General features: G+C 35.8%; 1 protein-coding gene across 8 annotated transcripts in view; it reads left to right on the top strand.

The window, feature by feature from the left end:
* The window catches only part of ICA1 (islet cell autoantigen 1), a 71,512-nt gene that overhangs the window by 12,860 nt on the left and 43,354 nt on the right, over window positions 1-15,298 (top strand). For all 8 annotated transcript variants that reach the window (XM_088060186.1, XM_088060195.1, XM_088060173.1 and 5 more), the window contains 4 exons: window positions 1,026-1,197; window positions 3,147-3,219; window positions 4,288-4,411; window positions 6,589-6,787. In XM_088060186.1, coding sequence (XP_087916312.1) covers window positions 1,026-1,197; window positions 3,147-3,219; window positions 4,288-4,411; window positions 6,589-6,787 — 568 coding nt within the window. The remainder of the gene's footprint in view (window positions 1-1,025; window positions 1,198-3,146; window positions 3,220-4,287; window positions 4,412-6,588; window positions 6,788-15,298) is intronic.

Below are 15,298 nucleotides of genomic sequence, written 5' to 3' on the forward strand. Positions count from 1 at the left end.
GGGTCTGAAGACCTCTTGGGGTAGCATCTCTGAGCAGTCTGTGTATTGTGAACAGAACTAGAGGTCAGTATCTCGCTAATGAACCACAGTTTATCACTCCACAGGTGGAAGGTATCTTCTCAAAATAAACTCAACCTATTTAAGTTTCGTGGAGTATTCAGTATAGCAATTTTTAGCAGCCATATACTTCTAAAAAGCTGAAAGAGTACCACAGCTTTTTATGTATGTACATAGGGGAAAATGCATGTACTTTTGCACAAATTAGTAATGGAATAATAGTTCCTAAAAGACACTAAAATTTCATTGTAAGCCTATATTTTCTATTAAGCTGTCTGAGTATAGCTTAAATATTGTAGAATATGGAATTTATTTCTTACACTTTTTATTAGGTCTGCTATAGGAATGTAGAATTACTTGTCAGTGAAAACTAATCTTTGAAAGAAAAGGTTACCTGTTATACATGCACAGTTGTCATGTAGTTAATTGTATAGAGATGTGAGATATCAGTCTTTCACATAGCATGCTCAAAAGAGATGAGTGTTCTTCTATTTCTTTTTTTTATTCAGTTACAAAAAAGGAGGGCAAAAAGCAGTCTAATCCCAGTCATAAAATGCACTGTGTCAAATCTCAACAGTGCTGAAATGGCGTGAAAATTGCTACCTGCTTAAGCAACTCTGCTAGTTCACTTGAAACTCTCCTATTAATTATGCAAAATAAAAAGTTAATTCCATGGGCTATAAATCATTTCAGAAAGCATTGGGAAGAATTCTTTGAATCTGCTTATTGGGCAGTACTGCATGGTTAAGAAATTCAAATTGAAATCAGTGTATTATTTATCACAATAGGATGCAAAATGCAGTAATTTAGTTACTTTTTTATTAATGCAGAATGAGGAACTGCGTGTTAGAATATATGTGTCAATATGCAAATGCAGTATTCTTAATGGAAATGTATTAATTGAGTATATTATACTTACTTTTAAATCATCCAATTAAAGTTTTAAATTTTGTTTGTTAATATTCTAGCAACTATCCAAGAGAATTTTATGATCAATATGCTCAAAGCCAAGAAAAATCTGTTGTCAATAAAATGCAACAGAAATACTGGAAAACAAAACAAACCCTTATAAAAGTTACAGGAAAAAAGGAAGATGAACATGTTGTGGCTTCAGATGCAGATCTGGATGCAAAACTAGAGGTTTGTAATGTTTACATAATGTGTGTTCTATGTCTTGTAATTTTTAAAGTGTTTCCATTTCCACCAAGCCTTTAATATGTGTGTACATAGGATATATTAACATACATACATTTTTGTAATTTTCATGTAATATCTCTTCCACATTCTGACAAAAGTATCTGTGTAAAATCAGGGAATATAGGGGAATTTTGTAACACAAAACCCCACATCCCTCTTCGTTTGGAATTTAACGTATCTCAGATTTATTTTCATGTTTTAGGGACAGATTTTCTCCTTTTGTTAGCAGGGGAGTCAGGAGATCATCCTTATCCTTTGCTATGTCAGTTTAAGGTGATTTGTTTGGGTTTTTTTTCTGAATAGTATTTTATTGAGTGTACAAATGACATCTTTTATACAAGTATAAAGTACCACATATACCAGAAAAACATGCAGTATGCCCAGGAGCAAGGTGCACAGTGCATTCTGCTCTAGAGATTTCGAGCAGATTAGTGAGTTCTAACATGGCAGAAGAAGCTTCTGAAAGTCTGTAAAATAAAACCAGGAGATGGAATCCTGCTGTGTAACAAATACAGTCCTACTGTCAGTATCCTCAATCCTTCTAAAGGAAAAAAAACAGGTTAAAGTTCTACAAAATGAAGACCTAGGGTGTCTTTGAGACAAAACAAAAAATTGAGGATGCACTATGGAAGTGTAATAACGCAGTTAATGTCCATATAAGTTTTGTTTGTGTTGTTTTCTTACGTGAGGGTAAACGTTTTGCTGTACTGCCTTTACTGCATTTTCAAAAAAAAAAAATATTGACTTAGGATTCTCAGTTTATTTAGATTTTAGCTAAAATACAGGAGACTGTAGGACAACAAACACAAGAATAGCAATAATGTATCACCAGGTGGTTCTACCTACAGAGTCTTCACAATGGGTTATAAATCAAGAGTATTGATGTAAAACAAGCTGGAAGTATGGAACAGTATTTTATACATACATAGCTGAGTCTTCACCATGTCTACTGTGTTGCAGACTCATCAGGAAGGATGCTTTGTTAGCTCAGGTGGGATTTGAAACAGGGAAACTTGTGTTCACACAAGTGAAATAAGCATGTTTTGGACAAATTCTCACCTGCAAGTCATACTCCGAGTTTAAAAGACAAGACCTGTGTAAATTTGTAGTCACAAAGTGTTGAAAGAAGGCACTAACTGTGCCAGTGGTCCATTTTACTTCTACCTGTGTAATGCCTGATATGGTGGAGTTTAGGTTTAAGTTGCAGGCTGGAGGTTTTAGATGAACAGACAGAAAGAGTAGTAATTTTTCTGTTTCCTAGAAACAGTCTCCAAGTATAGTCATGATTGGCTTTTTTTTTTTTTTTTTTTTCTTTTACCTCTACTTCCTTTGGAAGTTGCTGCTTTAGAAATTTGCTTATGCCTGTAAAACTTTCAGTTTAAATCAACAACTTTCTATGTTGGCCATACCTGCAAGTTTGTTCCACTAGACTTCACAGTGTCTATGAAAAATTCAGTATGCATATTCCCACATGAGAGAATGACTGATTGATAGATCTTTTGATAACTCTGTTCTACCACGGGGTTTTTAGAAACAGATTTGTACCTCTTCATATCTATACAAAGATATCACCTAAAAAAACCAACAAAAAACTTCAACACAAGTAGTTTGGTTAACTATCAACTGCTTATTATAGATCTTCTTCCAAAGTTATTTTTTCTTTATTTTCCTTCTGTGAAGTTATGATTGGTCAGTCTTTAGTTTCAGTGAATACCTTAAATGAAAGAAGAGCACAATTGATAAGGGAAATATCAGAAATACTGCTCATTGTTCAAGAAGAAAGGAGTGTTCCTTAATAATTTCCACAAAATTTAAGTTTTTTCTTGTATTTTATTCCTCAGTGTTTCTTGCATACACTTGACAATTTTTTGTGTATTTTGTTTCAATATCAGCTGTTCCATTCTATTCAGAGAACATGTATGGAGTTGCTGAAAGCAATTGAACTGTATCAAAAAAGGATTTGTTGTAAGTATGATCAAACACAGTAGTTAAAATGATAAGAAGGTCTGCATTATGGAATCATTGAACAAGTGAAAAGGTAAAAATGAAAGTGGGGAACTACTAGTTTCAACCTATTCAAAAGTAATGTTCCTTGCAGACAGCTGAATGCAGATTTGCTTATTTGTTTGAAGATTTTCCAGTTCTGAAGTTTTATATATTGATATAATGCAGTGATAGCAATAATGACTGGAGAAAGCTTTCTTTATGTTTTTTTCCCATGACTTGTTGGCTTGTTTAAATTCAGAAGGATCTTGTGAAGGAATCATAACTCCTTTCTAAGCTGTTATAGTGTTTTGGGTTTTTTTAATGAGAATTGCTGATGAAGAATTTTTTTGCTTATTACTAGCTTTATATTTAAGTAATCTATGCTATTACAATGAATTTGATAATGCTGACTTGATTGTAAAAAATGATCAGTTACTTTGAGGCAGATGTCTTTCAGATAGTTGAAATAGTGTTTGAATTATAGAATGTTAAAATTGTCAAGTAATCTTGCCAAGTAATTTGAAAGTAAGTGTTCTTTAAAATGAAGTACTAGGTTTTTCATGTGAAATTTTATTTAGTCAAGCATGAAAAATGGTGAGCAAGAGAAAAGCAAATGAATGAGCTTTGGTTAGTGCAACTTGAAATTAGCTTCAATAAAAGTGTGCTATCAGCTGAGGCAGTTTTTAGTACAAGAACCTACCAAACCAGACAGAACCAAAAAAATCCAACACTGAAACTTATTGCAATTAAGATGGCCCTTTTTGTAATAAAACCAACCTAACTTTTTCTTTTTAAGAAAGAAATAGCACATTTTTCCTGTTGTCTTTTGGTGTTGATGGAATTTTGTGATTCTTGTTAAGTATATCAGCAAATGTCTCAAATGAATCAGGTCTTCTGTTTACTAAGTGCAGGAATTCTGTAAAATAATTTATTTTTGCTTTACTGCTTGGATCTAAAGTGTCTTAGACTGTTTGATGTAAGGCCAGTTTTACAGCTGTTAGGAACCAATTAAATAACATATTTGACAACTCACTTATTTTTTGTTAGTTCTGTCTCAGGAAGAAAATGAATTGGGGAAATTTCTTCGATCACAGGGTTCTCAGGATAAAACAAGAGCAGGAAAAATGATGCAAGCTACAGGAAAGGCCCTCTGCTTTTCTTCTCAGCAAAGGTATATGGGTCAACATTGCTGTCTGATTTGCATAGTACTCGTGATAATGGTAGTTGATTCACCACTGTCAGAATTCATTTGGCCATTTGAAATGTTTAAGGAATTAATTGATAGGAAAATTGTCAACAAAATCTGCTGTAGTATTGGCAATATTAGTGGCTTATTGAATTTTGCCTGATGCTGCTTTTTGTCTTATGGACCTGATACGTCTGTATCTTCAGATCCCATGTGTCTGTTCAGCTCAGTAGTTCTAAAGCTGTACTGGAGCATCTCCATGGCCTCTTCAGCAGTAGAGTTGTAAAGGAGCTGATGTCAGGTCCCTCTCCCGTCTGGTGACAGTTCTCACTCTGCAGAGAAATGCTGCAGCAGGCTCACTGTGGAGGTGTCTGAGTCCTGCAAGGGAGGAAATGAGTAAGGGAGTACTTTTTTCTGGGCCATCAAGTCTCATGCCTTGACTAGACAGAGGACAGAGGAGTCTGAATGCCGTCTTCTTCTTGAACTTTAGTGTAAAGTCCCCCTGAGAGAAGATCCTAGATCTCTACAGAGCTCAGGTTGTGTAGGGGCAAGTGAAAGATAAGGAATCCAGATGGATACACAAGCACACTATCACCTGCTGTTAGCCAGAGTCCTTGATGTCTCACTGACCCAGTGTTTGCTATAAAAGCTTAAAAGTAACATTACCTGATGGCATTGTAAATATGCTCTTTTTCACAGCATTAGGACTATGAAAGTATGAAATTCACTGTCACTCGCAAAGGCAAATTCTATTCCATTATGTTTTACAGGATTTGGGGAGGGCTTTTAACTACTGTGATACTTTCTGGCTTTATCTTAACAGTGCATTTGTTCAGCTGAAAGTGTAGCATACACAGCACTGAGAATTTCATATGTTTACCTTGGGCTAGAGTTTGGTCATTAGCACCTCCAGTAACAGTCATGACTGGGATCTTTAAAATTCATGTAAGGCACCTTTGAGCAAAAGTACTGATGACTTGCTTCTTTATGAGGCTTAACTGTTAATAGAAATCTCAGTGCATATCTACATAAACTGAACTTTATTTTGGATATTTGGGTAAGAATTTGTGGAATGAGAAAAAAGATACTGCAAAAAACAAGTCACAGTAAATTCACATATTAATTTAGCTCTTGCTCAGTACATTTTTAAGGCATCTTTTAAAATGAATTCACATTAAAATAAAACCATTTGTCTTTGTTCTTTTGAGCTATCCTCAAACTCTTGTTGAATTTGGGACTGCTTCTATTTATGTTTCTTGCTCATAGCTAGCTCAGTAGCTGGAGATCAAGAGGACATTTCTTGGGCTACTGGAGCCAAAATTAGAAATTCTCTTATGCCAAGGGACTTCCTAGCACATTAAACTATCTCTGCTGGTGTGGAACTGATTGAATCCATTCCAGTGAGGTGCTGCTGGAAACCAAGAGGAAAGCAGAAGTAGCAGGAGGAAGCAAAGCAAAAGGACTAATCCCATCTAGTGTTGAGATCCCATTAGGAGCTGAAGTGATGGCATAGGGAGGGCAACAGTGTCCCCTACTGCCTTTCCAAAGTGTGGTTGCCAGAAGAAACATTTAGATAATTACCTAGATCTTCCAAAAGGTAAATGTGCTTCAAAGGAATGGTTCCAGTACTAAGAAAAAGAATATAGAGGAAAAAACTGAGATAATTACCTAGCTGGCAGATGACTTATTTATTTACATTTACATTTGAAGACTGAAAGGCTAATGGAAGTGCTTTCTGTGATGTTTAGCATGACATTCCTGATACATCTGTGATACTTTCCCAGTAATAAATTACCTTGGGTATATTTTTATAGTTGTGAAACTGGGGAAGAGGAATGGTAATAACTTACAAGTGGCTTGTCAAACTAAAGTACATGGGCACAGTAGAAGTGGTTTCTTTTCCCCTCACACATGTAATTGAAAAGTTGCTATTTGAACAGAAGGGTTGCAAACACAATATTAATTCAAAATGACTGTTTCATGTGTACATCCAACTATGTGGTAGAATCATCTGAACATACACTAGCACTTAGGAACTGTGATGGCTGTGTATGTCTTCTTTGAGTGCTAGCAAACTGTCAAGAATTGTATTAATTATTTGTGGAACAACATGTTTTAACATGTTCCTCTCCTTCCTCTCTATCCTTCATGCCTTCCCCCAGATTAGCACTCCGTACTCCTCTCAGTAGATTGTATCAAGAAGTGGAGACTTTCAGGTACAGGGCCATCTCAGACACCTGGCTGACAGTGAACAGAATGGAGCAGTATCGGACTGAATACAGAGGAGCTCTACTCTGGATGAAAGATGTGTCTCAGGAGCTGGATCCAGATCTTTATAAGCAGATGGAAAAGTTCAGGAAGGTATGAAGTTTCCTCTAGCTTCCTAGAAGGGATTGCCTAATGAACGACAGTGAAGCATGGTCTTGATTCTTCCAAGGAGGGCATAATCAAGAAGCAGTAAGGATGCCATTTGTCCTAATTAATCTCTTCTTTACGGACTGTAAGGAACGGCATTTTTTAGAACTATATTCAACTTCAGCATACATCTTTAGAATTTAAATAATACATATTTTTGAGAAGTTATCTAATTTTGAATACTTTGTGGTGATGCCTGAATAACTAATAGAAGAAGATACATCTGCTGTCAGAGGGGAAGGGTGTATTGATTTTTTGCAGCTAAAAAAGAATAACAAAAGTGCTCTAGTATCTCCTGCTAAATTTTGAGGGCATTTGAAGACCAACATTTTCAAAATTCGCTATTGTTGGATTTTGGGGAGGAGTTGCAAATCTGGAATTTATATTTAGGTTCCTTATGCAGTTCAGCATGATTCTTTGGCAACTGCTAAACACTAAAACTGCTAAGGAGGCATTCTCCATAAATAGTCTTCATTCAATGTCACTCAGATTTGCTAAACTTCTCCCCTCCCAAAAGACTTGCAAAATCACAAGTCCTAGGTGGTAGGCTGCAATTTTGCTACCAGGTGAGACTACAGAATTTATTTAGGCTGATCCTGTCACAGTTCAGGAATGCACATGAGACCTTTACATTTTCTAGTGAGGCCCTAGAGCCGAGTTTGTTAAAAATCTATAATGTTCACAGTTGGCTGTTTATAAATACTGGCTATCAGGAAGACTTAGGATCTTGGGTATAACCTAGTGGCTCATGCTTTGAGTAAAGGTGGTAAAAAAAATTTACAGAAATTGTATTAAAGTGTACCTGTATATATGTATATGGTTGAGAGATAAGTAATGTATAAAAGAGAAAACCCTGTTAACTGATGGCTGAAGCAGTCTGTAACTAAAAGTCTTCGAAGGTGAAAGATAGATAATCGGGGATTTTAAAAACTTGAATAAACCATCCTAACAGGAAAGGACTGGAATGCATCTAACTGCCATTTTTTGTAAACCAAAGTGGTGACAATAGCAATTAAGAAAGGGATGGAACAAATAGTACCCCAGTTAGTCATCTAATCTTTATTTAATGCTTCAGTGCAGAGTATTCCTGTAAGTCCTGTGGCACCAGACATATATTTCATTATGCCCTATGGGAAATGTTTGTCATGGCAAGTTCTTGCAGGTAAAATAATTGGTATGGTCTTGGCCTCAGCTGATTGCTTATGTATGGTGTTTGATTTATTAGGAAAACACTTAAAAATGGAATGTTAGAATGAATAAAGCAATACTGGTAATGGTCATAGAAAACTGATTTATAGCTTTCTTGCAAAACAAATGCTGTGTAAAGCATAAATTACATAAATGGGAAAGTAATTAAAATAACATATGGTTTGTGCAGTGAGCTGCTGTAGATGAAAACTTAGATGTGGAAATTTGGACATCTTGGGTAGCTGCGCTTCAAGGTCAGAAAGAAAAAGGATTTTTTTTAAATTCTTACAAAACTTAGTAGCAAAAGTGTGGAAATACTATATATTTTTAAATATTTCTAAGTCTGAAATAAATTATATGCTGTCATAAAATAAAAGAAGATTCTCAAATTCTGTAGCATGACCTCAAATAGTTAAAGAAAACCAAACTTTTTTTTAAAGAAGTTTTTTGAACATTTCTTTCCTCCAACTGGCTGCCAACCGAAAACCTTTCAGTTCACATTGTAATGCAGAGAACAAAAAGCTCTACATTTTGTAGCCAACAAAGCAAAGAAATGCCCCTGGTATCCACTTCCCCACATATCCCATCTGTGCAACAGGCATATCAAACTAGTCTTTGAAGATTTAATACTTGCAGAAAGTAAACTTTTTCTTTTTTAATTGGGGAAAAAAACAGAACTGAAATAAAATCCTCAAACATAATGCTCCTAGGTAGCTTGTGCCAGGCAAGATCTAAGTTTGTTCTTAGTGCTTGTCTTAGTTTAGGGCAAATTAGGAAGGAAAACTCCAAATGGGGATTTCCCCAGGGAAATGCCCCTCCCCACCAACTGGTCCGGGAAAGGAAAAAAAAAAAAAAAATTCCTTGGAGAGAAGTGGAAAAAAGCTGTTTATTTAACAGAAATTGAATAAAATTAAATAATAAAACCTCTTGCTGTTCGATGGGATGGCAAATCTAGGAAGAAAAAGTCCTTTCATGTGGTGTAGCTCGGCTCGCTCAGGTTCTTATCAGCGCTGGAAAGGGCCGAGGCCCAGGCCCCGGTGGGCCACAGGCGTGAGCTCCCGGGGTTTGGCTGGGTGTTCAGTCCAGAGCAGGCTTGCACAGATCCAAGAAAATTGGGAAAAAAAAAACAAAACAAACAAACAAAGGTCCATGGAACTCCTCTGCCTCAGCTAGCTAGAACTAACTAAAAGCCAGGGAGAAGCTCTGTCCTGCTGTCTGTCCGTGCTGCAGACACCACAGTCCAGGAGCGGGATGTGGGGGAGTGATGTTTTTCCTTAACACAAACTGCGCGCTTCTTCTTCCCCCGCTTTTTGCTCTCAAAGCCAGTCTTAAAGGTGCAGAACTTAATATATAACATAAACCAGACGATTGGGGATACCAGTATCATAAAGTTACCCCAGGACAGTGCTTTACAAAAATTAGTGGTGGATGCTGTAGTCCTAAATAATTAAAGTAGAGGAGTTTTTATTGTCTTTTTTTCTATTTTTGCTTGCAGATCTTAATTGTGCCATAGTGTGGCAGTGTAATGCTGAGGTTTTAGGGCTTATTTTGGATCTATAACAATTAAAGAAGTCATGCTAGTTTTGTGTTGAAAAAGATGTTATAATTACTCATGCAAGGTTTTTGGTTCTTAAATATACCATTGCCAGAGAGAAGCTTCTTGAGCTGGAGCTGCATATTGAGTGATACAGCACCAAGTAGTTAGTGAAGCTGATCCTGTCAGAGCACTTAAAAGGAAGTTTTCTTCAGACTTCTGATCGTAAAAATGCAAAGTATTACTTTAGTAAACTTTTTTTTTTTATTACTAGTAAACAGTGCTGCTTTAATGATCTTTAATGCACCTAGTGCATCAGCAGTATTTATATCATTCAGTTAAAGGACTGTTTTTCAAGTATGTAGCCTTTTATAATGCACTTCTTAATGTATCATTATGTATACAGATATGGTACTTGTGTTTTGAGACCAAAGCTAAATCAATCCAGATGGGTTTTTCATACCCTCCTTCAGAATAACTCAGGCTAAAAGATCAATAGTTGAGTCAGTATTTTCAGAGCTGATAAAATCTGAGTTAAAACACTGACATTTTTGTAGCTCTCTTTCAAAACAATGAGGTACTTGAAAGAATTTTCTAATGCTGTTAAGGCATCAGTCTAAGTATGCAAGACCTAGCAACACTACCCCTTTCAGAGTGTCTCACAACACTGCAGAGCAGCCTTTTTACATTGTTGTTTGAAGATATCTATGTAATTGTAGCTACTTGAGTCAAACTAAGGAAATAGGTATTTACTTTTCCCTGCAGAGTTCTATAAATGCTATGTAACTTTTTTTTTTTCTATTAGCAGTTTTTATGAACAGTCCAGTGCTTAGAACCCCAGTGGTTATAGAGGTCTTCCATCCCAAGTTCAGAGTTTGAAGTGTTCCTTGAGAGCATCTAAACTGTGCTGTGATATACAGAATTTAATGAGCTAATATCCTTTTACCAAATTCTCCACACTGATACGGTTTTTAAAGTTCTCAAATTGAGTCTCTTACTTGTCTGTAGACTGTACACTACAACATGAACTGTTCTGTGATGTTGTAAGAATTCATACCAAATGGCCCAAATGCTGGTGTCCTCCTTCCAGCTCTGAAAAGGTTCAGCTTTTCTATGCATTTTCTGAGCAGGAATGTGACAGTGTGTAGTGATAAATTATGATACCAGGCAGCAGCCTTCCACGTGCAGCCTACAGGAGCACAGGAGGGTGTGCTGTTCAATTTTAGTTGGCTCTGCTCTCTCAGATGCATGTACAATTCAATAAAGACTTCCTCATCAAACCTATACATTTCAGTACCATCCCTAACAAGCAAGAAGTGAGAGCTGAAAAAAATTGTCATGCTCACCTTTAGGCTAACTATGGGAAAATTACATCTGAGGCACGACAGATTGTTTATCATGCTACACTGATAAAGGAAATGAGTCCTTTCTATATTGGTTTTTTGCTTCCATTGTTCTCGTACTCATTTGCCTCCCCTTCATTCTGAGGCTTGAACCTTCAAAGCTGGAGTATCTTTGTAAACAACCAGTGGCTATGCTGGGCTCTCTGAGACAGGCTGCACCACACCTTAGTGCCATGCTCTTGGTTTGCATGCAGATACTGAGAACTTGCAAGCTTGCAGCTGAATTGTTTGGATACAGTTTATCTCCCTTCCTTTCTAGTTGTAGTGTAGATAAACTTGAAGCAAAATGAATGCCCTTAAATGTCATTTTAAAGATAAATCTGTCAAAAGAAAAGGAGAGTGGGAAGAAGGAAAGTTCAATAAGAACTTACAATGACATAACAATAACTTAAACTGTTGTTATACATGTACCAATATAAGAAGTGGCTAACCTGTGCAAGCTTTGCTTGAATATCTTATTTCTTACAAGTTAAAGCTTCTGTGGATAGATGTGAAATAATGAAGATGTAATCAAATCTATTGATTAAAAGATCAGAAGGGAAACACTGACTATATGTATATGTATATGTATTCATTGTAGAGGTCACAGCACATATGGCTAAGATATATCTGCTGCAGCCTGTCAGGAAAGCTCAGGACCTACAACTCTGTTCCACTGCTGTCCTCTTGCCTTTTATCACTTCTGGGCATGAGGGCATTCTGGCTTGTGTGATGGTGAAGGTGCTGTACCACATTATAGCATCATCTGCTGTTCCTCTGTCCATTAACATCAGCTGCAAACAGCCCAGCAAACCTAAAGGCACTGTGGAAATGTGCTGGAGTATTGTTTCATTTTTTTTTTAATTCTTTGTTACTTTTGAAAACTCTTGGAGAGTTGAGAAAATGCAAAAAGCTGAGGAAAAGAGAAAAAACAAATATGAAGCTGGCCTTTGAAATAAGAACAGACTTGGCAGTTGCCATCCTTGGAAACTAAATTTCTGTTTCTGGTAAAAATGATGTGAAAAGGAAATCTGTAGGCATTTAGAAGCTAGCAAACTGAAGAGCAAGTAAATACAAAGGTTTATAAATAACATTACACGTTGGCGTTTTTTATATTTTTGCATTTTTAGTCAAATTGTTCTTTTAATGGAAAACAAATTGCAAATCTGTATTCTTGCAGTTCCTTATGAGTGATTACTGGAAAAGTGAATTTAACTTTACTAGAAAAATAAGAGCTCTCAGGAGCTGAGAGTTGAGAATATTTTTGCCAAGGAACACTAAACAAAGTTTCAGAGGATCATAGAATTTAAAGATGGAAAACAACTTAAAGATAAACTAAACTCTCCTCCTGCCAGGACAATAATATATTGTGTAATATATTTTCCAAGTTTGTTTTCTATATATAATAAAACAATTCATTTGAGTGTGACCATTTTAGAAGTTTTATGGTGCTGTTTGTTGGTCAGGTTCTACTTCAGTTGTTAAAAGCCAACCAAGAGAAAATATGCTAATGCTATTTGCATCTGCAGATGATATTAAGCTGGAAAGTCTTTTGGTTTTCCAAGAGCAAAGTACACCAGCATCATAAAGAAAAATGTCTTTGGCCATGGCAGTCACAATAGTGTAAATAAAAGACTCTTAAGTTGTCGTAGTTACAAATAGCAGTGTAATTAATGGATGTTTAGAACAGCTAGAGTAGTCACTGTTGACCAACCTTGGGTTTTAAAAATTCACAAAAACAATTCTAAACAAAGTTTTAGACAGTAGTCATCTCTGATTTTAGGTGACACTTTCCTATTAAATTTCAACTTAATCTGAAAAACTTAAAGCATGTTTATCTAGAGGTGACAATATAGGCCCCTGCATGTGACAGGGCATATGTTGGTGTTCGTGCTCTGGAGGTGTCAGAAAGATCAGAGTTGCTTTAGGAGACCGGAGTCTCCTAAAAAGTTTTAGAGTTGCTTTTTAGAGACTTGCTGGATATGAGATGTGTGGCCCTGTAATGTGAAAAAAGAATGGTGGCTTTCATGTAATACCTGCTAGGAATCTGGGATAGTAAATTCTGTCACATTGATAGATATGATTTTTATTAGTCTTGGTTCAAAATCTTCTTTAAAGAAAAGCCCCTACCTATTCTTTTCAATGATTCGGATTGCTGCTGCTGCTTGCTAGAAGAATAGGTGAACTTCCAGGAGATGCAGTAATATTCTCTGCAAGGTAGCTGTGTCTCCTCTAAAATTAGTAAGATGGTGTCAAACTGCGCTCTGAGATCCACATCTTAGTGTTGCAATGTGATAGCAGAGATAGAGATAACAGCCTGCTCTTACGATATGATAAGCAACACCTACACATATCACTTCTTGTGACATGCCTGTGCCATCAGGAGCAGGTTTGGTTTAATTCGGGTAGGGAATAGCAGTTATAGTATGGGTTTTGAAGTCAGGTTTTTTAGTATAAAAGTATATGGTGATGGAAATGCTATATTTAGTGATTTACCTAGAAATTAGGGTAATGAAAAACAAAGCAAATAAAAAAGAGCTCTTCAATCAAAATTGTAGCTGTTGTTTGTGATTATTCCATCTTCTCCTTGTAAAAGCAGATGGAGTTCCAGTGCTGAGCATGTTTTCTTTGAGGAATTTCTGCTATAATGTTCTTTCCGGCTTCTCTAGTATCATATTAGTAACATTAAGTGTGAAACCAAAACGTTACAAGATATCTCACATACAAAATGCTCAAGCATTTTAAGGTAGTTAGGAAAGATGTATCTCTTTTGAAAACATAACCTTTATCAGAAATGTTCTTCACAGTAAAAGCATTTTATAGTCTCACAACTTTAAATTACCATTTCAAGTACCATTTGTATGACTCAGAGTACATAATGATACAAAATCAATTATTTTCTGAAGCCATTTCATGTATATTAAATATCACTGATGATTGTTACTGAGTTAAAAGCAAAGTAACAATGTGTGATGGAGGTGCCCTTTTAAAAGCATAAGAGTATGCCACTTAAAAATAGAAACAGACTTCTTGGAACAGATTACATCACCTTTAGAGGTATCGCTTATAGAATATGGTTGCTTCCAGAGATTAATGCTTACCCTTGAGAAATGGTTCATCATCTGTTCAGTTATTTTTATGAAAGAAGAGTTTGAAGTGATGCTCTGAAAAATGGCTTTAAAGTAAAATAAAATTATTCTGCTAATTAGTCTGCTAGACTGCAGATACAGTATAGTTTTTTTAATAGCCTTGTTTCATGTAACCTTGCTGAAATTAAAAAAGGTAAATTTGGGTTATTTGTACATTTTCAGACTTGTATACGTTTTGAGAAAAGGTAGGCAGACATATCAGACACATCCTAAAAATTTCTGTTAACCTGAATAGCAGGATATAAAATGTTTCAACAGAGTACAACAAATATTCTAAAATTTAAGTGATTTAAGTCTTAACTTTTATGTAATAATTGGCTTTGGTCCCAATATTAAAAAGACTCTCAAATGGGGTGCATTAAAAGTTAAGCTCCAGGAATTTTCTTATGTCTAATAATTATAGAAATGTGTAAACAATAAATTTAATATTGGATTTAAAAAAATAGTAACAACTGAACACTATTTTCTGAAATATTATTCTGAAAATGGAAAAGAAAATATGATTGCCTAGACAATTTCTATTGCTTACATGAAAACTCAAACCCTGCAAGCTGGTCTATGTAGGCAAAGCCTGTTACCCATGTGGATCATTTTGTGAATTCAGAACCTAAATGAAGTGTAAAAAATATGACCAGAGTAGGCTGTGAAAAGAGAAATGAGATTTGGAAAATTCCCTCAGCCTTAATAATCTGAAAAGGCTAGGAGGACAGCTAAGAAATATTTTTTAAAAATAAATTAAATACAGATGTGACTGAACTGAGAGAATTCTGCAGAAGTGAAGAATAAACAGGAAGGGGAATACAGCTGTTGGGGAAAACATTGTTTACACAAGAGAACCAAGTTTTTCTATGGTCGCCACTGCCCAGGAATTCTTATACTTTCCTAAAATGCTTGGGCACATGCATAATGCAGTCCATCTGCTTTTACTTCATAAGGCCTTTGCTGTTCAGTTGTGTGTTGCATAGGCTCTGAATGATTAAAAAGCTGCTGTGTTCGATTTTTCTCCTTCACGTAATGAAACCAAATTAGATAGGATTAAAAAAAAACCCAACAAACAAAAGGTACTGTTCTAACCAAAAAAATGGCAAATATACCACCATCCCTGATTCAGGGTTCTGCCTGAACCCTGCTTAGATTTCAAATGTTATTTCATCTGTAATAGCACACTGTGGAGTCTGAAGAGCACCACAAAAAAATTTGGGTG

The sequence above is a fragment of the Pseudopodoces humilis genome, chromosome 1 (assembly GCF_049639895.1).
Source record: "Pseudopodoces humilis isolate 2021_Gansu_Grassland_sample_001 chromosome 1, ASM4963989v1, whole genome shotgun sequence".
Lineage (NCBI taxonomy): Eukaryota > Metazoa > Chordata > Aves > Passeriformes > Paridae > Pseudopodoces > Pseudopodoces humilis.